At 39.6% G+C, this 26,774-nt stretch overlaps 2 protein-coding genes and 1 long non-coding RNA gene across 4 annotated transcripts; 1 reads left to right on the forward strand and 2 right to left on the reverse strand.

The window, feature by feature from the left end:
- Positions 1–5,122: 5,122 nt before the first annotated feature.
- Positions 5,123–7,244, reverse strand: LOC144992009 (uncharacterized). The gene is made up of 4 exons (XR_013655713.1): positions 7,111–7,244; positions 6,198–6,387; positions 5,989–6,118; positions 5,123–5,813 (listed from the first exon to the last, which is right to left on the reverse strand). It is a non-coding gene; the product is annotated as an uncharacterized LOC144992009 (long non-coding RNA).
- Positions 7,245–10,511: 3,267 nt separating this feature from the next.
- On the reverse strand, positions 10,512–18,366 carry LOC101175144 (tetraspanin-33). Its single transcript, XM_004067792.5, has 8 exons — positions 18,184–18,366; positions 16,497–16,554; positions 14,647–14,771; positions 14,492–14,566; positions 14,320–14,415; positions 14,110–14,238; positions 10,962–11,123; positions 10,512–10,876 (listed from the first exon to the last, which is right to left on the reverse strand). Exons 1-8 carry the CDS (start codon positions 18,238–18,240, stop codon positions 10,739–10,741), a joined length of 840 nt encoding a protein of 279 aa, XP_004067840.1. The 5' UTR covers positions 18,241–18,366; the 3' UTR covers positions 10,512–10,738.
- Positions 18,367–22,043: 3,677 nt separating this feature from the next.
- LOC105353881 (uncharacterized) lies at positions 22,044–25,705 on the forward strand. Of its 2 annotated transcripts, none has more exons than XM_078946493.1 (4): positions 22,044–22,366; positions 22,491–22,580; positions 24,881–25,152; positions 25,269–25,705. In XM_078946493.1, the coding sequence occupies exons 1-4, from the start codon at positions 22,228–22,230 to the stop codon at positions 25,629–25,631; spliced, it is 864 nt and encodes a 287-aa protein (XP_078802619.1). In that variant the 5' UTR covers positions 22,044–22,227; the 3' UTR covers positions 25,632–25,705. The 2 variants fall into 2 exon arrangements, with proteins under 2 accessions (XP_078802619.1, XP_011472088.2); XM_011473786.3 differs by having other exon boundaries at positions 22,045–22,366; positions 24,887–25,152.
- The last annotated feature ends 1,069 nt before the right edge of the window (positions 25,706–26,774 follow it).

Consider the following 26,774-nt stretch of genomic DNA (forward strand, 5'->3'; position numbering starts at 1 on the left):
TCCCTACCATGACAAAGGTGGATAAAGGTGGAGAGATTTCATGTAATCCATGGACACCAGTGAAGATCACAAATCATTGAAGAAAAAAGGTTCAGAGCACTGTCTAGTGGTTCTAGATGACCCAACTCCCAATGGTAAAGTACCTAGAATAGCACAAGGGTTAATCCATGTTTTAGATCCATGCAATAGAGAGAATTCCGTTTTTCAGATAATAACTTCATTACTACAAGGCTGCACAGTGGTGCAGTGGTTAGCACTCTTGCCTCACAGCAAGAAGGCCCCCAGTTCAAGTCCTGGCTGGGGGACATGAAAAACACAACATTAATGGGGACCTTTCTGTGTGGAGTTTGCATGTTCTCCCTGTGCATGCGTGGGTTCTCTCCAGCTTCCTCCCACCGTCCAAAAATATGCTTCATAGGTTAATTGGCAACTCTAAATTGGTGTGAGTGTGAGAGTGAACAGGTGTGAATGGGTGTGTGATTGTGGACATTCTACCCTGCGGCAGGCTGGAAACCTGTCCAAGGCATCCCCTGCCTTCGCCCACAAGTGGCTGTGATAGGCTCCGGCAGCCCTGTGACCCTGAAAGGGACTAAATGGAATAGAAAATGAATGAATGAACTTCATTACTGTTTCTTTAATCTACTAAAACGGCAAAAAATTATCAAAAAGAATCAGTCAGCGGACTCACAATTTAATCTTCAGGAAACGTCTGTCACACCTGTGATAAAAATATAAGGCTAATTTAATTCCTAAAGTACAATCAAGTACAAAAGACTTCCATTGAGAAAATTATAACAAGTTTTGTATTGTTGAATAATGGAGGCAAAATAAAACCTGAATCAAAAAACGAGCAGCATTGGCAATGACTACTCACCCCCGCCGCCCCCTTTTGACCCACCTTCACTGACTGAGCAACTGCTACACCAGTCTTATCCTATGTCCGAATTCACAATTCCTTCACAACTCCCAAGTGTGTTCACCATTTTGAAGTGCTGTCCAAATCTACACTTCCAAAGTTGAGTGCCCTAGAAATTTCCCAGAAGTCTCTGCAAAAAACCAGTGTGCATTGGTGCTCACTACATGGGCGAATGTAAACCCCAATGCATTGCATTTAAACAATTTTTGCAAAGAAAATAAGTTAAACGACTTTTATAGTAAAATATCAACGTTTTAATCTTCAAATCTTCGTGGATTCATGAATGGCTGTGACATCATATTCGCAGTTTAAAAAAAAAGAAGAGGGCCACACTATATAGTTTTTTTAGTGGTTAGGAAGTAGGGTGGGAATTCAGACACAGCCTAACATTTCCCCTGTGGCCATGCCACTCTGGTCAGAGCTGCACATGACATTTTCCAAAATAGCATCTTTTCTGTTGGTTTAAGTCAACAGAAACCATTTTATGTTTTGGTGTCCTGGGTGTGACCAACGAGTCTATGAAATTACTAGAGGAATCTGCAAAAGTAAATTTGGGGATTTCTTTGGCAACTGAGGTTTTTTGTCAAACACACCCACATTCCTAATATGTTAATATGTTGTATTTTTTTTTGTTTAGCTTGAGCCAATAATTAATGTATTCAATTTTCACATTGTTCCTGAAAAAAATGTGCGAGCAACAAGGGAACACCACTTTTGCAAGGTCGTCACACTAACCCCGATCAAAATCTACAACTTCTAAACCCAATATTTTTTCCTCAAGTAGCTTCCCAATGATCATCGAGGAGTATGTAGAAGATAAATCAAATTCCCAAGGAGGAATTTAACTTGTTAGTGGGCCTAAAGGGAATTTTTCAGAAAATTCAAGATGGCGGCCTGTTCCTAAGGTCAAAGATCAATGAAACTTTGGTTGTGGCTGTAGACTTAACTCTGGTTGTATGTGAGTGAAATTTCTAGAGGAATGCTCGTAGAAAGGTTTTTTTTGCCCTATGTTGTATGAAAATGGGAAAATCGCCAAATTTCACACCAGCTGTAGGTCCTATGAATAATTGTGAAAAGAATGGGGGGAGGGAACCATCTCCAGAGTTCTAACCACACTTCCTGGATGCTAACTCTCATTTACTCAATCAACCACAGCAGACGTGTGCACTGCACTGAGCTCAGCTCAGTGTAAAGGTTTGTTTGTGCCACTGTGCCTTCCTTACCGAGCTTTATATCTGGACCTGGTCTACAGTCTACTGACTCTGCTTGTATTTTGACCATCCCATCTATCCTCTGATGATTTCATGCCTGTTATCGACTCCTGCCTGCCTGACCATGATTTAGCTTTGTGGACTTTTGAGCTACTAAACCTGCTGCATTTGGAACCAGGTGGGGGATCTAAAAAATAAAATGCACCAGGAGGAGGAGGTGCTGAAATCAAGTGTTCTTGTTTTTTGGTATATTTTGAAAAATTTGAGTTGTGTTTCCTGTTTGTCACAAGTTTGGTTCCTTTCTGGTTTTGTGTGTAATTGTTTGGTTTTCCCAAAAAGTTGTTGAAACTTCTTATTTATTGAATTCAATTTTAAAATGAACAATGAAACATCATTTCTTTAAGGGAAAGTTTCATCTGAAAACTAAAAGGACAGCAGCTTTTTCCTGCTCCCAGCCCCCCTTCAGTAATTAATCCAATCAGGTGAGTGTGAGCGCGCACGAGACCTGATCCTGACAATGGCACAGAGCTGCAGGTGCCTCTTCTGCTAATCCACTGCAGATTAAAGGCACAACAATGGTTGAAAGGGAGAGGGAAGAACAACAGGGACTTACTCATTTATTGATAGTCACATGACATGGGGAAGAAACAGCATCCAAGATGGCAACTTAAAGACTTTCTACAAAAAACTTTACTATATATACATATATAAAGAAAAGTATAGATTCCTTGACCTATTTCCAGGTGCTGTAGAACCAATTTAACAGCCAACTTTCTTCAGAGATGCTTTCATCTAAATGACAAAGAAGCCCTCACTTTAAGCAGAGCAGGACGTGAAAGGATTAAAGTTGTGAACGTTATTTGAAAGGATCACTACAATGCTGTAACCTAGGAGGTAAAGAGAAAGAAAATCTTTAAATAGGAAAACATTCCTAGTAAAAGTAAAGATGAGCACCAACAGCTAATGTTAGTTTTCTACGGTGGCCCAGAAGGGTCACAACACAACACATTAACTTTACACACAACACACTAACTTTACACACAACACACTAACTTTACACACAACACACTAACTTTACACACAACACATTAACTTTACACACAACACATTAACTTTACACACAACACATTAACTTTACACACAACACATTAACTTAACACACAACACATTAACTCACAACACAACACAATAACTCACAACACAACACAATAACTCACAACACAACACATTAACTCACAACACAACACAATAACTCACAACACGACACGTTAACTCACAACACAACACATTAACTCATGGCCCAGAAGGGTCACAACACAACACATTAACTTACCTCACAACACATTAACTCACAACGGAAGTAAAGCAGCAATTGAAGCGCTTTTATTCTGAAATTTCTACTGGGCTGAGCAGCTAACTACCTAACAGAAAGTAATGTCACAGTGAGCTGTGGAGGGAGCTGCGCGCACGCTCCTCTCCTCTCCTTTTTTCCGCTCGGTCCTCTCACACAGGCACGTGCAGTCCCCAACACACACGCACACACAGGACGGAGCGGAAAAAAGGAGAGGAGAGGAGCGCGCGTGCAGCGACAGAGGGGGGTGTCAGAGCGGAGGGAGGAGTGTGTGTATGAGGTGCCGTGTAGGACATTATTCAGAATTAGCATTCACATACACATGTGAAATCTCTCACACACACTAGTGAAATGCTTGTATACATACAACTGAAAATGTATTCATTCACATACACATGTGAAATCTCTCACATACACATGTGAAATCTCTCACATACACATGTGAAATGCTCTCACACACACTACTGAAAATGCTCTCACATACACATGTGAAAATGCTCTCACACACACTACTGAAAATGCTCTCACATACACATGTGAAAATGCTCTCACACACACTACTGAAAATGCTCTCACACACACTACTGAAAATGCTCTCACACACACTACTGAAAATGCTCTCACACACACTACTGAAAATGCTCTCACATACACATGTGAAAATGCTCTCACATACACATGTGAAAATGCTCTCACACACACTATCCAAAATCCTCTCACATACACATGTGAAAATTTCAATAAAAACGGAAGGCATTTCAGTAGAAACAACGTTTTTTTTTTTTACTTTATTGTTAGAAACGAAGTTGCTCGACTGAAGGCATTTCAGTGGAAATGAACCTGTGTCCGAATTCCTGCCCTGATCCCTAACTACTAAAACCCTATATAGTGCAGAACTATATAGTTCTATATAGTTCTCTGAATTTAAAAGCAATTCAGACACCCGTGCTCAGTACTTTTTTCTTTTGGGTGTTGTTCATAACGCGCTTGACACGGAAACAAAGTGGCGCATTACCGCCACCACCTGGTCTGGAGGCGAACTACTCCTATTTAACGCGGAGAATGACACTTATTTGTCAGAGTAAAAACATAATAAATATGAACATTTTACAGAGACTATTTATGAATCTGCTGTGTTCTGATCATGGAAAACGTGACTGATTTATAAATAATTAAATTACAAACACTTTGGTGTTGATTTAATGTATTTGTTCATAAATAAACCCCCAAGTTATTTTTTCATGCCAATATTTATTTTGTTTTTGTGCCACTGAACGATTAACGGGCTCTTGCAAGGAGGCATTTTTTTCTGTAGTTTTCTTACACCTTACTGAAAATGGCTTTGAAAATGAATCTGTCCGTGTTCCTGGCAATAATTCAACCGTTTTTCGTGAGATCAAACTGAAAACGAGCAGATATGCAGCATCACAGGACGGCAAGGAGAAGCAGACATCTCAGAAGATTTCCTCTGGATGCCCTGACCAGACAGAATAACTTGTGAGTTAAACTTAAAGCTTTTTTTTTAGTTAAACCTAAACTTTAACTTAAACTTTGTTACTAATCATGCTCAAGGTTACACAGTCTGCTGGGTAACATTCTTTTTCAAGTGAGTTGTGTAGTCCAATTACATGAAACACTTGTGAGTTCAAAGTTTAGAATTTTTTATTCAGAGTCAAACCATATCACTTGTTTTAAACAAAAACAAAACAAAAACTTTCATTTTTAAAAGTTTAAATGAAAATCCAAAAACCCAGCCAAATAAAAACCACGAGATTTTCCAGAATTAATAAATACTTCATAATCTAAAATGTAAGACATCAAAATAAATAGAAACATTAAAAAAATTTGATTTAATTTCCTCAATGAAATAATTAATGTTGCATTTTCCAGGGTCTTCCACGTCTCTACTGCTTTACCAACACAAAGGTGTCTGTCCTGGCCCTTTACGCTGACGGTCAGTCCGACACAAGACTGGATTTTCGGTTGACCCGCAGGACCATCGAGCATCTGGGTCGATGGTCCTGAAGCATCAGCTTCGGGTTCCTCACACTCTGGGGGGTCACAGGAGACTGACGTCCTGGTGTTTCTTTTCTGGCTGGCGTGTGGCACATCTTACAGTGTGGTAGCCAGAGTCTTTGACATGACACGGTCCACCGTGAGCGATGTTGTCCACAGGACGGCAGACCGCATCCTCCAGCTGATGAGCAGGGTCACCCAGCTTCCCAGTGGGAATGAACTACCATAAGTCGCCTCTGGATTTTAGCAGCTCGCTTGGTCTTTCTCCTTCCAAAGGGTCACAAGGAGCATTGATGGCTGCCACATAAGAATAAAGGCCCTAAAAGATAATGCAGCTTGTTATTTTAACAGGAAGCTTTTTTATTCCATTAAAATGCATGCTGTATGTGACTCTAATGCCAAATTTATAGATATTTTTGTTGAGAATCCAGGATCAATCCATGATTCACAGGTTCTACGTAAAAGCCCAATTTATGTAAATCAAACAAACCCACCTGAAGGATCCTTTTGGGTGATGGTGGGTATCCCTGCATTGCACATCCCATCATGCTGCTGACACCCTACAGGGAACCCATGAGGAATGCCATTGAGGCAGTTACAACCAGAACCACTCCAGAACACGCTCTGTTGTGAAGAGAGCATTTGGCATGATAAAGATGAGGAGGAGAGCAATATTTCTGGGGGCACTGGAAGTAAAACCAACCTTTGCAATGAAAATCATTGCCTGCAGTTCAATTCTGCACATTCTGTGCATCAGCAAAGGCGACTGCTTAGCCACAGATGTTGAGCCACAGCAGGACAACACCAGGAACATGCAGGACGAGCAGAGTCACGTCTGTCTGCAAGGACAAATCTTTGCTTTCCTTTCAGCTCCAACTGTGACACACATGACTCTAGAAGACCAGGATTATTGTTAACATGTATAAAAATAAATATTAACATATAAAACGAAATTCTAAATATGTACATCTGATATTTATATGAAAATCCTTTTAAGATTGTTAAAAATAGCTCAGATTTAAATAATACATGTAAATTATTCATTTTTGTTCATACATTTATTAAACAAATTGGAAAAACAATGGCTGCATTACATTTTAGAACAATAATTTCAACTCAAGTAAACTTAACAGACTCTCCTGTCGCTGTTCCTCCCTTCTAGCCCTTTCCTCCTCTCTCTTCTGGGTCTTTAACATAAACCTTTAACCCAGTTCGACAACGATTAACCGTTTATTAAAATGAAGTCAAATCTGATCATATGTCTCTACCCATCTGGCACGAGCTAGCTTGAAAACAAACAGGCTATCTTTCTCCATCCGCAAATGGATCGGATTTTCCTCATCCTCGTCTGTCCCTACATATATGAACACATTTAAAACATGTGTTAATAACTTGTGACTACGGTTAGAAGTCACTGCTTTTTGATGTAATATCTAGCGTTTGTTTTTAGCCTTCGGCGCTAATTCGCGTTAGCGTTAGCTTTAGCATTACTGAAATTGATGAGCTTCAAAACAATCTAGGTTGTTGATTGAGGAATATAACATATTAAACACATCATCCTAAGTATTTACAAATATATTTTACAACAGATACTGGATATTTTTTAATATACTTACACGTTTCGGTGGTTTTCCTTGCGCAACCGGCTGCCATTTTCGAATGATTCAGACGAATGATTATCTCGCGATAATCAGCCAACTTCCGTTTCTACTGAAATGCCTTCCGTTTCTGTCGAAAATTTCAGTAGTGTGTGTGAGAGCATTTTGGATAGTGTATGTGAGAGCATTTTCACATGTGTATGTGAGAGGATTTTCACATGTGTATGTGAGAGGATTTTCACATGTGTATGTGAGAGGATTTTCACATGTGTATGTGAGAGGATTTTCACATGTGTATGTGAGAGGATTTCAGTAGTGTGTGTGAGAGGATTTCAGTAGTGTGTGTGAGAGGATTTCAGTAGTGTGTGTGAGAGGATTTCAGTAGTGTGTGTGAGAGGATTTCAGTAGTGTGTGTGAGAGGATTTCAGTAGTGTGTGTGAGAGGATTTCAGTAGTGTGTGTGAGAGGATTTCAGTAGTGTGTGTGAGAGGATTTCAGTAGTGTGTGTGAGAGGATTTCAGTAGTGTGTGTGAGAGGATTTCAGTAGTGTGTGTGAGAGGATTTCAGTAGTGTGTGTGAGAGGATTTCAGTAGCGTGTGTGAGAGGATTTCAGTAGTGTGTGTGAGAGCATTTCACATGTGTATGTGAGAGCATTTTCAGTAGTGTGTGTGAGAGCATTTCACATGTGTATGTGAGAGATTTCACATGTGTATGTGAGAGATTTCACATGTGTATGTGAGAGATTTCACATGTGTATGTGAGAGATTTCACATGTGTATGTGAATGAATACATTTTCAGTTGTATGTATACAAGCATTTCACTAGTGTGTGTGAGAGATTTCACATGTGTATGTGAATGCTAATTCTGAATAATGTCCTACACGGCACCTCATATGTGTGTTCATATTGTGTGTGTTTAGAGGAAGGAGAACAGCCGTAACAGTACTAAAGACAAAGTTTCTGGCAACACTGCTGCTAGCTTCTCTTGTAGCAATAACATGCTCCCTCCACAGCTCACTGTGACATTACTTTCTGTTAGGTAGTTAGCTGCTCAGCCCAGTAGAAATTTCAGAATAAAAGCACTTCAATTGCTGCTTTACTTCCGTTGTGAGTTAATGTGTTGTGAGGTAAGTTAATGTGTTGTGTTGTGACCCTTTTGGGCCATGAGTTAATGTGTTGTGTTGTGAGTTAATGTGTTGTGTTGTGAGTTATTGTGTTGTGTTGTGAGTTAATGTGTTGTGTTGTGAGTTATTGTGTTGTGTTGTGAGTTAATGTGTTGTGTTGTGAGTTAATGTGTTGTGTTGTGAGTTAATGTGTTGTGAGCTATTGTGTTGTGTTGTGAGTTAATGTGTTGTGTGTTAAGTTAATGTGTTGTGTGTTAAGTTAATGTGTTGTGTGTAAAGTTAATGTGTTGTGTGTAAAGTTAGTGTGTTGTGTGTAAAGTTAGTGTGTTGTGTATAAAGTTAATGTGTTGTGTGTAAAGTTAATGTGTTGTTTGTAAAGTTAGTGTGTTGTGTATAAAGTTAATGTGTTGTGTTGTGACCCTTCTGGGCCACCGTAGTTTTCACACAAATACAGCTTCAGGAACATTGGACTTGATAAATAAATGTAGATAAAGACATACATAAAATAAACAGCTAAATGTAAACAAACATTTTTACAAATGTCGGGTAATTGTCCTGCAATTTAAATGAGACTCTAATGTCTGTTTATGTCTTAGTCTAGGTGAAGTGAAGTGGGACCCCATCATAAAAAAAGTCCTCCAAATAAAGTCAAATGCAGCGTTACTGAAGAATGTAGTGCAAGAAGTGCGGAAATACTCAACAGGTAGGTAGACAAGACAAGACAAGCATGAGAATAACACATGGGCTCAGGGATGTACACACTGGAGGAAAAGAATGGGGGACATTGCTGTTATTTCTGTACTGTAACTGATGGACAACATTTACGCACAGACTCCAGAAAACCTGCCAAAGTGCGCTTCTTCTTACTCCATGTTTTAGTGCCCATTGCAGTGGAGGGTGATGAATAAATAGGTAATATAATCTCAAATCCTTCTCTAAATCCAGAAATGCCGTTTCAAGAGGGGAGGAACAGGGGCAGATCCAGCGAGTACAAGGGAGTCAAAAGGAACAGAGGTAGAGATTCCAGTAGTCTGATCAAGTTCAGTAATAAAATAAAAGCCAGGACAGAAAATAGGGTTAAAGCCATCACAACATACCACCTCAACAAGATTTGAAAAAATGGGCGATTGGACACGTAGACACAAAGGCCGATCAGAATACCCCCCTACCCATAGCTTCTCGCTAACCCTACAATTAGCCCTCTAAATGGTGAGTAATGGAAAAACAGTGTCTTCTAATCTGGACGTCCTCACAGTGAAGGAATACAGAGCTCTCCATCGTGAGGGTTTCCCATTTAAAAATCTATTTTAGACACCTTTATCCTTCAAAATAACCCTACAATTGGAGGGAAAGGGAGAAGCTGAAGGGGAATGGGTAAGATCCAGATTCGGCCAAACATTCACACAACCACAGTTGTCATGAACAAGGAATAAAGTATCAAACATTAGGGACAGACTGTTGTTGTTGTTCACCTTTCTGCTTCTCCCGTCAGGGGTCGCCACAGCGAATTAGCTTTGACTGATACTCACAGGTGGTTTGGCACAGACTTTTATGGAAAGTGCCCTTCCTGAGACAACCCTGTATTTTCAGGCAGCAGCGTGAAGGACTCACGCAGGATTTTAGCTTATGGCCCACCCTGGGAAGCAAACCCAGGTTTCCTGCATGACAGTCCTACATCCAGACAGACTGAAAGTTTAATTTTAGTGAAGATTTTTTGACAAGAGCAGGGCTGGTCAACCCTGGTTGACAAGAGCCACAACCCTGCCTGTTTAACAATTCTCCCTGACCAGCTTGCTGCATCTCAGCTGAGTCAAGTGATTCCATTTGACTGAACACACCTGATCTATAGAAATTCGTTCCCTTTTGAAACTAGCCCCAAGTGGTCATTTAAGGAACTGTTACAACTGTGTTGCTTAGTCACCAAAAGTGCTGGATCTTTGATGTGAGTAAAGCAATAAAATTATGATTTTTTTTTTTTTAATTTTTAGGAAAAGCAAGAATACCCGTCATTGTTTTAGTTAATGTGAAACTTTCAGTTCATATTTGATTTCCTCTTATGGTCCTCCTGGTTTGGCAGGTGTTAAAGGTCACCCAAACTTTGTCCTTTTGGTCTCTGTTTGCTTGCAGATGAACTCTGGTGCGGTTCACCTAAGCAGTAGTGCAGACAATCTGTCCATGAACCATGGAGAGGAAGAACACCAAAGGAAGGAAATGGCACACACTACATCTTGATGGTCAAAGAAGTTGCAGCATATTCCAGCTGAGGTCAAAGTTCTCCAATAAATAAACCTGCTACATGCACTATCAGTCTTTACCGATCTACAGAACTTCACACAACATGAAAACAAACATGCTTGCAACACACCATTATCACATCTGTAGTACTGATTTTTTACAAACTGTTTGGGCTAAAATTGAGGCAGACATTTTTTCTTTAAACCAGATGCAAAGGATAGTAAATTCCTGAAGTGGACTCAAAGCCTTGTATTTCTTGACTCATCCAGGATCCCATGGTCAGATCTGTCATTCAAAACCTGGAAAATCAGTGAACTCTACGCTATCCTTCCTCCCCGTTCGTCTCCCAGCTGTGTTGTCCTCTGTTTTCTTCCGAACTTTCTTGATCCAGGATATCTGAGCGATAGCCAATGACATCATGCACACCTGCCGCAGGATACAAGCACAGATTAACCATCCCTTTCTTAACTATTACGAGCACAAAGTCTTCAGGGGTGGACAGAGATGCTACCTCAAGTAGCAGAAGGCCGGCAGTCAGACCGCCCACCAGACGAAGGTTGTTCTTGGCCCACCAGAGGATCTTCTCCAAACAGCCAACAGTGAAAATGTTCTTACTGGCCAAATCTTCCTTCTGCATCTGCATCCCATACCCACACATGGTGTTGTGCACAGTCTGCACAGAAAACAACACACACATGGTTCTAATGCTGAACCAAGCAACGAGAACATATCAGCAGGAGTCTGGAGTATCTAGATCTATGGTGATGACAGGTTCTGGATCCTTCAAATGCATCTATGTATTTAAATCAATCCCTTTTCATACAACTTCCACCATGCTCAATTAGAAGACTGGTTTGAGGTCAGGGAATCTTGTGTGTTTATTTTCCTAAAATCACTGCATAAGGCTTTAAGGAAATAACAGCATGCAGCATTAATATAAGATAATACATGGAACCATGAGATCTTTAAAGGGCCTATATTGGGCTATTCTTTCGGAGTAAACTATATCTATATATGGGATAAATCACTACCTTTGGCAAACTAAAGAACACATTTTTTATTAGATTACTACTATATATTATACTATACCAGGGGTCGGCAACCCATGGCTCCGGAGCCACATGTGGTTCATTCATCCTTTTGTTGTGGCTCCCTGTGACTTTGGAAAATAATGAATATTTTATAATAATTAAATTTTATTTTAGTTTGTTCATCTGCTGGCTGCGTACGAAGCGCGTACCACGTCAAAACCAGCTTCCTAAATGAGCTCGTATTTATCGGGCGAGAACTGCAGAGCTGATAGCAGGAAGAGACACGCGGGGCGGAGTGATCTTCTGCCGGGAACTTGACGTGCTGCGGGGCAGAGACCAACTCGCTGATGACAGAGAGTTTTCCAGCCCAAAAGTTATCTGAAAACCGCCAGACCAAGCCAAAAACCGCCCAACATAACTTTTGTTGATGTTTTTTTTCGCACTGGACTGATTTAGCAAAATAAAAGATTTTTCTAAATAAAAGATAGTTCAGACTAATAATAAAATGTGTACAATATTGAATATTTCTTCAGCGGACCGCCTTCTTCCATTCATTTGCTTAACCCGCTCTATCTCCGCTATAACCTGCGTCTTGCTCTTTCATCCTTGTGCTGCGCTGGAGCGCCCCGACTATCGTGTTTTGCGCTCTCTGTGTAGGACACACTGAGGAGCGCGGGGGAAACAAATCTCAGCTACAGAGGATGTGAAGAGGTAGAGAGGAAAAGCAGGTAAAGAGGTGAAGGAGGGGCTTTAGCTTCAAACTCTGTCAGAGAGATGCAAACACGGGCGTCAGATTGAGACGCAGCTTTCACTGCAGGAGTTGAAGCAGAGACTTTCCCTGGGATGATTTTATGAACTCAAACATGGAAACATGATTACCAAGTAGAACTCTTCAAAATAATAAACCTGATCTCTCCACATTCTCCATGTCTACCATGCATTGATAAACACATCGCTCCATGCAGCGATCAGACCATAACTTCAGCTGGTGGCTCCTCCCAACGCGACCGCGGTATCACCTTTTTAAGAACACAATGTGCATTTGCAGTGATGTATGTTTCAGAGGATGTCCGATTGGCCAATCTACATGTCAATCAAGTCCCCTACTTCTCAGTGAGGATTTTGATTGGCTGGTGGATTTTTAAGAAGTACTTTTTATTATCTTTTCTGGCCCGCGATCTACACTCATGTCCTTGAAGATCGACGTAATGAGCACCCTTGATATAATATATATAGTGATGTCAAAACGGGTTGTGGCTCCGGGTGCTTTCTTTTCATTAGGGGCGGTCCCAAATGGCTCTTTGAGTAAAAAAGGTTGCCGACCCCTGTACTATACTATACTATACTATTATATTATTACTTATCTTCACAGCTTATTTTCCTAGCCAGAAGTAAGACGACTCAATATCTGAGACATCGCCTTTCACTCCTTGTGGGTGCCGCCCATTTCATGACGTCAACCTAGAGTCAGCCTTGGCAGTGTATCTGCGTCCCGCCCACGAAAACAAACAACATCCAAACTTTTGCAAAGATGGATGTGCAGATTGTGGAGCCCTACAAATGCGTTTTGCTGATAACCGTTAGCTCTGTGGAAAAAGTTTGTGTTAGCCTGGGGGCAGTGCTGGCAGCACAGGCTCATCCCAGAAAGGGCTGTTCCTCACTTGCCTACGTCACAATGTGAGAACCTACTCATTTTCATGGATTGGGAAGGGTTCGGGAACCTTTTTGGCCAAGAGAGCCATAAACACCACATATTTTTAAATGTAATTTCGTGAGAGGCATACAATATTGTAGAGTCCCTTTCCCACACTGAGGCACGGAGATTTATTCTCTTTTAGGGTTCTGTATTCTGGTTACTGTAGGCCATAACCAACGCCGTACAACTTATTCAGCAACTCCTAAATCTCTCCCGCCGAGAGCGCTTCCCCCAACTTTTTATTCCCTCGCTTCTGCATCAGCCCTCTTATTGGCCTATTCGGCCCACAGCTGAACCCCATTGTTCCAAACTACCCAACGACATGCTGAGCGACAGAACTGAGGGCCAACCAGCATCTCTGCTTGATGTGTTCAATGAACTCCGGATAAACAAAAACCAACTCACGCAATAAGTCATTCAAAAACATGGAGATGGATGTAAACATTACTTTGATTTAGAGCAGATGCATTCAAATTTCTACCACGACACCAGCGCTCATCATCACCTATCAAATGAGTCGCTGACGTATATCTCTCCTTGCACGTGGGAGCGGCTACAGATGAAGCCATCTTGAAAATGGTGGTTTGTGATTTTACAGAGGAGCTGTGGATCCAATGACACGCATTACCACGCTCAACTTTTGATGAGATGTGTGATGATGTCCGACCTCTTGTGGCGCCTGCTGTGAAGTGCATAAGACGGCCAGTTCCTACCAAGGAAAAGTGTTTCCATTGCAATTTTGCGAATTATGTCAATTTTTTTTCGCCTCAAATTTTCACAAATGTGAGGGTTTTTTTTTTGTTTTCTTGTTTCCATTAGTGATTTTATTATTGAAATCCAATTTGTGCCATTTCATAGTCGATGGAGACGCAGCTATTGATGCCAACAGGATGCTGATCCAAGCAAAGTTCCTCGTGCCTCCATTTTCTGACCTGGTTCTTTAGGTGGATGCAGCAGGAGAAGGGAACTCCACAGGCCTCCAGACTGGGGTTGGTGTCCAAACAATCAAAGTAAGGGTTCTGTGACCAGTCTTTGTAGTTCTCCACACCACAGCACTGGAACTGGACACAACAAGCAGGACATCACCACATATTTGATACATTTGTCTGAATGATTGTGGTTCTCAAAACCTTCTTCTTTACCTTTTTCTGGACAAAGTCAATGGCGTTTTCCAGGTCTCGATCCTCCCTGTAGCGGACGATGGCCTTCATCATCAGCTTCTCTGTTCTCTCCATTACCTGAGGAAGATTAGCATCATGTTTCTCTGTTGAGCGGAGCAGCGGTGTGTTGTAAATCTGTTGGTGATTCTTCTACCTTGTCAGTAAAGAGGTATCCCACGACTCCAGTTGCAATCTGCAGGAGGAAGACTACTGCCAGGATCACCAAGAACTGCAGAGGTAAACAGCAGTTCTAAGAGAACTGAACCTCAATGACCAAAGCTGCATAAAAACCAGATCCTGAGGTCCTACCATCTTCAGTGGACATGTGGAATTGCGCAGTGCTCCAAAACATCCCAGGAAGGTGATGAGAAACATCACCGATCCAACCATGATCAACAGCAGGGCGGGATCCACCGTCAGCGTGTCCACAACATCTGCACACAAACACTCATCTGTCTGTGGTTGTGGGGGTGATCACTAATCCAACAGATTAAGATAAGTATGTTTGGTGACAAAATTCTAACAATATTATTGGAATTAAATCATCTGAAATGTTTCCTCAAAAATTTCTAACTAAATTGTCACAATCTAACACCTTAACACCGGGATATTCAATTCAAACTTATCCAGACCAGATGTCAATTACTAAAAACTTACAAAAAGTTGTTTTTAATGTTTTAACAAAACCAAAAATGTTTTACAAATAGAGTATAAGCAAAGGAGCATTTATTTGTGCTTTACAACAATATTAGTAAAAACAATTAAGATATTAAAAATGTGAATGCAGCAATATGTTTCACACAATTAAGTGTTAATGTTGGTCCATCCATCCATCTTCTTTCACTCAAGTGCCAAAGAGAATTGATCATGGAGGAGAAATTAATAATTGCAATTGGTGCCTGGCTGGAATTCTATGACACCAAGTCTTTCATATGTTGGATTAGAGTTGTGAAAGAAAAAGTTTGGATAAAGAGTCACGAGATTTGCACCGCAGTTTACACCAAACCTCTTCCAACCAAAGCGGTTATGCATTAGGGTAGTGACAGTCCATTGTTAAGAACATATGCTAAAAGCCCATTCTTGAACGCATGTCACATGACCAGTGTGAAGGTAACATCAGGGAGCGCTAAGCCACCGTGCGGGGGAAGCTCATTATGCCCACTTGTATACAGGATCCTTGATGACGCAGAGCTCATAACTACTGGTGAGAATTGGAACAAAGATCAACCGGTAAACTGAGTACTTTGTTTATGTTGGTATAACAATGCTACATAAATATAATATTATACGAATTAACACACAGCAAAGTCACTCTATGACCAAATGTTAATATTGAATTAGTTTAATTAAGATGAACCTGTAATAAACGATGGACAAGAATCTGCAGAAAAAATTCCGGTTTTACTTCTGGATCGCAGTTAAAGTTCACAAGGTCACAGCTACTTGCTAATTCAAGCTTTAAAAATCACAACCTAATAAAATTCTAAGAAACAAAGGTTAAAGAAATGCTTCAGTGTACGTTGTAAATTTCTGTGCAGTGTCTTTGTCTAATTGGTCCTTTTTATCAGAAAATGCTGTCTTGTTCTGTCCTGCAAGCACAATAGCAGCTCGTTCATGTTGACAGAGACTCTCGTAACAATCTGCTGTGATCACCAAACAATTGCTCAGAAGGTCTTGATGTAAACAAAACACCATACTCAGACAGATGTGACCAGTTTCCTTTTTTTTTTTCGGAATACAGGTTAGGAATCCCCGTCTTTTTCACAAAGACACAGGACCGAGCATGATTGTGTTGCCTACAATCCAGCAGAAAAAGTTGAAACATGTCAGAGAAAGTCTTCTGCTTCAAGAATGTAAACGGAGAAGGTGTGCTTGGACCCTGCTGCACACAGAGGTGTCTCATCACTGCACAGATTTTCATGCATTAAACCCACTAAATGCTATTTTGCCCTTTCTTTCCTTTTCTCCACCATAGTGACGGGAAGCATTGGAAGAAGGGAAGGAACTTTTTCTTTTGTTGATGAAAGTGTTCTACACATTCAGCATCACATAATCCATCATGTATTGCACAAAGAGAGACAACCCTGTTCTTGTACCAAGCTCACTTGTACACATCCGTTTGTGAACATCAACGTCAAGAACAGCAGCTGGATACTAACCTTTCTCTTTGGCAATCTTAGCATAGACCCCCACCGCAATCAGGATAGCACTCACAACCTGCAAGCAGAAGAATTGCAGGCACTTTGTTTTTATCAATTAGACATCACTTGGTATTCAACACAACACCTGTGACTGAAAGATGGAAGGAGAAATGCAGTATACTATGTAGGTGTCATCATCCAAAGACCACTGAGGTAGGGTGCCCACCTGGAGATCCCAGCAATGCTAACATCCCAACCAGCCTCCATACTCAATATTCATCCTCAAAGGAAGTTTAGGACCATGCCAACCAATCCTAGTGTCCTGGATAAGAGATGGTACCACACAGTCCCATGATGTTCTTTATAAATGTCAGATAATTGGAAACCTTTTGGAAGGCAGCAAATTCCGCACTTCCACCAAATCCAAATGTGACGTTTAGGTTTCTTTAAATAAAACAATCGGCTCAATGAAGAGGAATAACTCTAAAAACACATAAAAAGTAAAACTAGAGATATAGATATGTGTTGAAAATCCATCTGGCATTGGGAGCAACACCAGTATCAGTTGGAAACCACAGAAACAAACAAGACAATGTTGGTTAAAAGGTATAAAATTGTTCGGGAAATAAATAACCAGTTTCTTGTCAACTTTGTCAGTTTCTCTTCCTGTTGTATCTCTACTGCAAAAAATGATGTCCAATCACAAGCCAGCTTCTACCAATTCGAATCAGTTAAAATTGGCTGAAGGTGAACCACACGTGTGTGTGTTTTTCACAGGACTGCAACAATAACTGAAGGGAATAAAATGACAAACTTCAAAAGAACAAAACTGTAGAAAAGAACCAAAATGTTGGTTTTAATGTCTGAAGCTCATATGTCAAAAACATTTTGTTTTTGATGATTAAAAATAAAAAGTGTCAGTGAGCGAAAAAAGAAGAGTTTCTCTGTTAAAAGACCTTTTCATTTATAGTTTTAAATTCCAAATCCATAATAAATACCTAGATTGTGTCCATCTAGGTAAAAGTCTTGGACTGTATCGTATCGCCACAAAGTCAGTTGAGTCTTTTATGGACTTGTAGAACACGCATGAAGATGAGAGTTCACAACATGTGAGTGGAAAAGATACACATCTTTAATGGAAACATTAGACTCAGCAAATCTGGTGCTCATTTCTAAATCTGGAACCATCTCAACCTGATTTGAAAATCTTTTCATGTGAAACATTTGCAAATGACTAAATTATCTTATTGTTCATTCTTTAAGAAGAAAGAAATCAGAATTTTATAACCTTTCAAGTTAAAACTACCTCATGTCCATCCTTCCATTTTCCAAAACTGTTCATCCCTGTTCAGGTTTACAGGAATGCTGGAGCCTATCCAGCTACTGAGGGACAAAGACAGTGTTCTTCCTGAACAGTTTACCAGTCCATCACAAGGCAGCACTTGACTTTTTAAGTTAACAATAAATTATGAAAATATGTTCCACATATAAGTTTGTGCATATTTTCAATATTTTGTCTCTCCAACATACTTCAGTCATCCACTTATTTCACTTAAATTCCTCTTTGTTGTTTGTGTCAGAAACTGTCTGGTCAGGACTTTTTCCAGACACAAGCTAAATCAGAATCAAACCAGAAGCACTCACAGACCAGATGTGCTGGATCTAACTCTCATGTCGAGCTGAACCTCTAAGAAGTCGGACTCACCCAGAAAAAGTAGCAGAAGATGAAGAGGGTGTACTTGATGCCTCTGTATCCTCTCATCTTGTTTTTTCAGACGGAGGGCTGCAGGTTTGCTTATTGCTCGCATGACTGCCGGAAAGCCTGTGAGGGCCTGCAGGCTGCATTCCTGCCGAAGAGCTCGCCCTCATCTTCTTCTGCAGTTGCTGTCATCTGTGGCTGGGAGGGGCCAGCCAGCTACTGCAGAAAACCTCCCATCTCTGTGAGAGCCCAAAGTTCATAAAAAAGTAGTGCCCCCCTCAGGCGAGTGTGTTTTACTTTTGAGGGTTTGAGTGCAGATAAAGAGCCGTGTTTCTCTGCTCCATTTCTTTGGAATTGACCATCCAGGTACTTTGATTGTCAGGACTCCAACGGTTGCATGAGGATCATTTGATAAAGTATCACTGGCGAAAGTAAAGTATTTTAAACAATTTAAACTAAAACTAAACAGGTAAATACACACTGGAAATTGACTGTGGGGCAGAGGTAGATTGGTTGACTTCTTATCCACAGCCTGCAGGTTCAATTACTACCCTGCCCACCCATATGTCTATGTTTCCAAGTGTCCTTGGGCAAGACACTAAACAGGTATTAACCAATGTAAGCCTTCTGAAACATTTTTAACAAATGAAGCCATTAATTAACATGCAAACAGAACAACACAATTAATTTAAACAAAAATGTTTTTAATGTTTGAGTTAGTATTGTAATCATAAATGAAATTTGCACTTAAAAGGTGTTAAAACAACCTAATTTTTAATTTTGCTGTATTTGTAATTCCACTTGAGTTGGGAAAAAAACTGTCATGGTGCCTCTGGCAGTCTCTCCTCCCCCACCCCTCTCTGCTCTGCTTCCTGATTTGGACCAGCTGTGAACACTCACCTCATCACCTGCCAGCCTTCTCAAGGAAATCCAGCTCCAGCATTTATTGCCAGGTTCCTGCTCCTTATGGTGCTTGTCTGGTCTCTAGTAATAGTTCCATGCTCATGTAGTTTTGCTCCTCGCCAATCTTGTTCCTAAACCTCGTCTACAGGACTATTGACCACGAGTGCTCACCTGAGTCAGACTTCCTCAAGAGCAGCCCTATCCTCGCTAACGATTCTGAGACTCCAACCCACGTCAAAACCTCCAGCCACGCCACGACTCCCAGCCAAAGTTCTCGTTCACTACGCCGTAATCTTCACGTCGCCAGAGCTCCTTCAACAAACTCACTCTCGGATCCTAAGCCAGGAAAATAAACCCTTTAACTTAACAAATCATTCTCCTGCGTTTCCTTCTGGGTTCCAGGATCTGGATCTTTCCCACCTAGCGAGTCATGACCAAAACATATTTTGCACTTTTTTCCAGCTGAGATATTTGGCTGAAGACATTAAATCCTGGCGTGATGACCTTGTTGCAAACAGAGACTAAAAAGGGTTAAAACTGCCCACAAAAAAAGAATAGTAAAATAATTTAATATCTTCTCTTCAATGAGTTCTATCAGGTTTTAAATTAAATTTGTACCAACAAATTTAGCATAAGAAAAAGTTAAAATGGAGCCACTCAAATAACTTCAATATTGGCGAAGTAATTTAGATTTTAGAACTTCCAGCATTTGCTCCTAAATTCTCAAATAACATCTAAGACAAGCTCAAATGAACCGCTGGATTGTTATTAACTTTTTGACGTGTTTTTGTGAAATTTCAAAAAATAATTCATAGGCTTTCAAGCGTGAAAATGGGACATAAATGGCCCCTGTGTACCGAAGGAGACCAGCAATTCACCAATCCATCACCTGGAATTGAAGCAAGAAGACATGAATACTTAATTATAGGTCAGATGAAAGCATAGCTCAAAACAGTACAAAATAAAGTCCACTAAAAGTCATCTTTACATGCAGATGTGAATCTGTCTTCTGTCCCATTGACCTCTGCTGTTACCATTGTCTGAGCAGTCAGACCTGTGAGACAGCGCCCCCTGTTGACCAGCTTGTTCTGTTGGTATGGTGTCAGGGGAGAGCTGGATCTTGTCAGGTCAAGGCATTGTTTCATTTCTGATGTCGGATTAGTTAGAGTGATTTAGGGTCCACCCACACCAGAACAGTTGTACAGATCCATGTTAACTGGAGGCTTTGTTGTGGATCTCCTGCTTCTTACTATTTGCATTCTTTATCCTCCTGACTACCAGCAAAGCAAATGTCCTCTGTAGAGGACATCTCTCAACCTGATTATGTCCCAACCACCGCATACTGAATGAACTTGGTTTGGTATCTACAGAGGACATGTGAGACTTTTCAGTGATACCAAATGTGAATGGGGTGAGGCTCTGGGAATTGTGGTTTTGACTAGACTTTTCCCCGTTTGGGATCATAGAGTCTACTTGGCAACTGAAGGGTGAAGGCAGGGAACAACCCCTCACCAACTCACTCTATGAAAATATCTAAAGTTCCTTCTTTTAGGGATTATATTTTCTACTAGGATTAGTATTGATAATAATTCACTTTCCCTGCAATCTTGTTCAATCCTCCATTTTTGGGTCACTTTTTTTTTGTTTGTTAAATTAGTTCAAATACTACCAAAATAACCTGAAAACATAGAAAAATCTTTTTGTTGATTTGCTAATAAGCAAATTACAATCTAGAAAAACCTTTCAGTTGGTGAGCCTGGTATGACGTAATAAAACATTTCAACACATTACATGTTTCAACACAAACATGCTGGTACAGAGATGCAACGATTCCATGGTGTAACATACGGTTCGGTTTTAAACCAAGAATTCATATTTTTTTAAATACTGAATCTAAACCCGCTTCTGTTTTATTCCAGTGAGACTTTTGAAGCATCAGCTATAATCTTTCTGCGGGGGGATTTCTTCAAAGTAGTTTTAAACCAACAATGTTTTTTAACTCTGTTAATATTGTTAATCAAAGTTTTTTTGTGCTGCCCTTCAGCACAGTCTCACTGACCAGAGCCCTTCATACCAATAAAGGCAAAGGACAAAATAAATTAACATGTTTCTTTATGTGAAAACTTGCAAACATGTCATAAGCTATTTGTAGAAGCTACCAAGCTCCCAAGCTTCTCAATGAGAACGGAAACAGATCAGACATGGTCTCAGTGGACTTAAGGTTCTGGAACAGTCTGATCCCACAGACCTGATGCTGCATTCAAACTGGCTGCATCTGATGAGTTCAAGAACACACTAAATGCTGTATAATGAATTCATGTAATCAGGAATGAATGTCAAATTTAGTTTCCTAAAGGTTAGCCCACTGTTGTTTTTCCACATCCAAAGAATCCAAAGGGAACATTCTTAGAACATTCTAGACTCTGGATGGTCAATTCAAAGAGTTTCAACTCATCGGACTGGAATGATGGACTGATCAGTTTCTGCTGCATCACAAGTGTGTTGTCTGCTGTGATGGTACTATGTTGTTTTTACCTTAAATAGGTAAGATGAATAAATAAGTAAGATAAATACATAAGTTAAATAGGCATACTGTGCCTCAATCCAAATAGTATTTTACAATATCGATTATCAATTTGTTTCTCTTTGAAACGATTTTGTAATGGTATCGGTCGATTTGATTCAAAAAACAACTTTCCTCAGACAGATCCATCTGGTTGGATAGGAAGACAGTACATTTATTCATCAATTAAGTTGATTATTGTTGCACCCTACATTAAAGTTGCAACAGAAATTGCATCCAAGCTTCTTTGACTGATGTTTAGTTTGTGGTTCTGTTCCAGAACATCCAACATCTTAACTGAAATACAGAAAACATTATTTCAGTGTTTTTTATCCTTTACGACCTTCTTGTCTGTTCAAGCCTCCTGTTTTTTAGGATTAGTTGAGCTGAGCCTCATTAGCATAGTGATGGAGAAGACAGACAGCAGAGCGAACACAGAAGCACCTATACCCCAGGTTTGACAGTCACGGTTTAACAGCAGCAGTTATCTGTGGTTTGCATGAATGATGCGTCTCTGCTTTTGCATACACTATCTGTAGACAATACACAGAATTTAACAGAACACGAGTTACTGCCACGCCTGGATGAAGATGGGCTGCGCCGATAATCCAAATATATCCAGATTAGAAACGTATCTCGACAGAAGAAGAAGAAGCAGCTCGAGGAGAGAGTGGATTTTTGGTTTTCAGACACTGAAATATCCAACCCAGAAGAAACACCCAGGTGAGACCTTTATCATCTTTACTGATTCATGTACCGATAGTTCACTGAACTCATATTTAGAGTAGTTCACAGAGAAAAACGTTTGCTTTCTGAAACCTGTGTCTATCATCGATCACCTTCACAGCTGCAAAGATGCGGGTTCCAGTCTGCTGGATGCTGCTCTGCCTTTTCTGCCTAAGCTCAGGAACCGGTTTGAAGTCCAAAATTATCAGAGGTGAATTCCCTCGGTTTTCTTTTTTACTTAAAAGCCCTTAAATAGTGTGGAGAAAGCATGAGTCATTTTCATGCCCGAAAACTCCAGGGTGGAGGGTGTGCTGATGCTTAGGACATGATAGATGTTTTACTTCATCCCTTTTAGGAATAAGTCTTTATTTCTTTCAAAAATAAGAATAAACATTAAACGTAGCTCTGCTAAAAAAGCTAAAGAAAAAAAGCTGAAAGCTTAGAAAGTCTAAGAAAAGTAAGCTTAGTGTGGGAAGTTTCACTAAATTAAGGCCAAATCTTCACTTACTTAAAGAAAGAAATAAGAAACTGATGAAAAAGTTAAAAAAAAAAATCAATATTACCTTCGATCTTGTTCGAGCTTTAAAAGTAAAATGTTTGGGTAAAAAAAATAACAAAATGTTTGAAACAATTTTCCAAAAAGAATCCTTTCAAAAATATTGTGAACCCCTTGACACCTGTTGATATAAATATGCATCAACACTACAGCTCCAAAATTACACTGATTTAAAGGGAAATAAATTCAGGTGTCAAAGGGGTTAAAATTGAAAAATTTCATGTAAAATGTAAATACATTTAAACTGTTTAGATTTCCATACATTAAATTACTGTAGTTTTTTTTCTTGCTTTCTTTTTATTGCCTTTTAAACACACAGTTAAAACATACATGAAAAAAGCAGAAGGAACAGTAAAATAGGTTTAGAAAGCAAAACAAAAAAGTAAGAAATGCCTTGGGTTGCCTTGGCCCTATAGGTTTTTTTATAAGATTATGTCCATATGTCCTTATAAGTCCTTATAATATCATTTTTAGTGCATTTCTCCCATCTTTTTTGACAAACATTTTTTTGAGTTCTTATCCCGTAGTTCAACAATTCCATCACAGGTACTGTATTTCCTCCACAATCTTTTCCTGATTTCTGCTATGTTGGCGAATATGTCTTGTACCAAGTCTTGTGATTGTTTTCTTGGCTGCAGCTAGGAACATTTTGACTACATTTTTGGTTTTCTGATATGTAGCCCAGATACAGAAATAAGCATGTCTTTGGTAATCTGGTGAATATTCTTCAAAAAGGGACTAGCTTAGGGGCAACACCAAAATATATAGGAATGATCCGCCTTTATGTCTCCACATTTTCTCTAACATGGCTGGGGCACCAAAGTGTGCTTGTTTGTGATTTTTGTTGTTATAAAATATCTAATTTTGTTTTTCCAACAATGCAGTCTCCATGTCCGTGATGAAGTGGATGTGTTCTGTGTTTGCCAAATGTGGAGCCAGTCATAATCTGATATTTTTATATCCAAGTCCCTTTCCCATTTCTTTTTGATATATGTTGTGTTTTTCCCTTTTTTTCATTAGTATTCATAATGTTGATATAATTCTGTGTTTTTTAGAATTGTACGTTTTTACAATAGTTCTAATATTTCCATCTTCATCTAAATTTGTTATATTTCTAATTTCCTTGTCAAATTCATCTTTTACTCTCATAGAGTTTTAACAGCAGTGAAGAAAAACTTGACATCGGAAAAAACACTTTAAACCTACAAAGTATAAAACGACAACAGGAACATGAAGTTGCAAATACATCTCAAAGCAAAGTTTAATTAACAATATTTGCAACTGAAACCGTACAGAGAAGCAAACAAGTATTTGAACACACTGTGATTTTGCATGATTGTATCATGGAGGGGTCTGACATTTTCATCTTAGGTGCATATTAGATGTGAGAGACATAATCTAAAAAAACGATAGGAATCCTGTTGCATGATTTATAAAAATATTTTATTTGTATGCTACGGCTGCAATTAGGTAAATCAATGTTGATATTTGGTACAATAGCCTTTGTTTATGATTGATGTTTATGACAGGTCAAACGTTTCCTGTCGTTTTTTAACAGGTTTGCACTCACTGCAGGAGGGATTTTTGCCCACTCAACCACACAGATCTCCTCTAGATCAGTCAGGTTTCTGTGCTGTTGCTAATTTTGTCCAGACCCCAACCCAATTTTTCTATTGGGTTGGGGTCTGAAGACTGGCTAGGCCACTCCAGAACCATCCTCTCCTTGATACAGTGCAGTCGTCCTGGCCCATGTGCAAAAAATCACCCCATAGTATGCTGCTACCGCCCCCATGCTTCCCAATGGGAGTGGTGTTGGGATACATCAGAGAAAATAAGATTTGTTGAACCACTTATCTTTTCTTTCCTTGTTAATACACATCAGAAAAGTGGGATCAAAAAATAGTTTGAAACTTCAACAAGGTTTTTTGTTCCTGTTTTTTTGTTTGTGTTTTTAGCCGCAGATGTTTACGAGGGGCTGTGGAACAAAAATCTGAACGTTGCCAAGGATATACTAAAACTGACGTTCCTGCAGAAGATGGAAAAAGGAAAACTGTCACAGGACGCATTCAACAACTTCATGAAGCAGGACATTTATTATGTGGGACAGGTTACCAACATGTTAAAGAAATTATCTGAGACTCCAGGCGAGCTTCAAGACTTCTTCAAGAACAGATATAACAGCTATGACAAGTTCCTTCACACCTTGCTGCACGACTACAATCTTAAGGTGAAACAAAAGTTGTTTAATGATGTTCATTATAGCGTCAAAAAATACCATCTGTGAAGCTCAGGTTTTACAATTTAACCACAAACCTGTGTTTCTCATCATCTGATCCTTTGCAGGATGTCTCTGGCATCAAACCGATCCCTGCCATAAAGAAGTACATTGACGATTACAGAGAGATCATGGAGAAGGAGGAGCCAATCTACTTTGCTGTGGGCATGTATCCCTGCGCGAGACTCTGGCCTTTCATCGCCACGGAACTCAAAATGGACAAGACGAACCCCTTCTACAAGTGGAAGGAGAGCAACATGTGCAGTCACCCTGAAAAACACTACAAAGACCTGCTCAACAAGTATCTGCAGAGCGAAGAGGAGATTGAAAGGGCAGATAAGGTCTTCAAACAGCAAATACTGAACGAGGGAGAATTCTTCAAAGCGTCCGGCCAAAGTGGAGTAGAGCGAAGGAGACGAGGTGTCAGATGAGTGTTTAAAACAAGTCATGGATTTGTCAGGTTTCACTATAAATGATGTGGTGATAAATAAAGCATGTCTCACAACAGTGTGTCTATTACTGAGATCAAACAACTTCACAGATCCCCAAAAGATCACTGCACAAGAACAAAAAATACCAAAGATATGGAAAAATTGTTTCCAGAATTTTTGCAAGAAATGAGTTTAGACTGATCCTCCTCCTGAGTTGAGCCTGTAATCTTCCTCATCCCTGATCCATTCTGTCAGTTTTTTTTCTGAAAAAGGACTATAGTAAAAATGCAGTTAGATTGTGCCCAAATTTCTAGACAAAAAAAATCAATAAGATTCAGAGTTGAAAACTGATCTTTAAGAGTTTTATAGCAATCAAGTTCGGTTAGAACTTGATTGCTATAATTAACTGCTATAATTAACTGCTATTGATTAACTGAAACCGTAACATTACCATTTTTAAGAAAAATGATCGAAAAAACTGTTTTAATCCTATTTAATGATTTTTTAAAAAGAAACAACGTCTTTGAAAAATGTCAGTCCGGTTTTAGGACAAACTACAGCACAGAGTTAAAATAGTAAACGATATTAGATGTAACCTTGACTGTCAGAAACTCTCAGTCCTGGTACTACTGGATCTCAGTGCTGCATTTGACACAATAAATCACAGCTCAAATTTCACCACATACGGTTCAAATAAAAAGTAAATACATTCCATTCATTTACTACATACATTCCAAACATTCCATTCAACAGTCAAGTTTGTACAAGTGCCTAGGATAGCACAAGGCTTACAATGCATTTTAGGCATTAAGTCATGGATAGCAGAGAACTTCCTACAGTAAAACCAGGACAAAACAGAGGTTTTAGTTATCAGTTCTGAAGAGTAGAGAGAGATTGTTTTATCTGAACTAAAGAATTACAAAACTTCTCAGTGTGTTATTTTTGCTTCAGAGATTAATTTTTTACCACAAATTAAAAATATTACAAAAACAGGATTTTATTATTTTAAAAATATTGGCAGAGTCCGCCCATTTCTCTCTCTTGTCAGCACAGAGGTGCTAATGCATGCTTTTATTACCAGCAGATTAGATTATTGTAATGCCCTGCTCTCTGGTCTTCCCAGAACAAGGATATCAAACCTTC

The sequence above is a fragment of the Oryzias latipes genome, chromosome 4 (assembly GCF_053564925.1).
Source record: "Oryzias latipes strain Hd-rR chromosome 4, Olatipes_Hd-rR_3.1".
Taxonomy (NCBI): Eukaryota; Metazoa; Chordata; class Actinopteri; order Beloniformes; family Adrianichthyidae; genus Oryzias; species Oryzias latipes.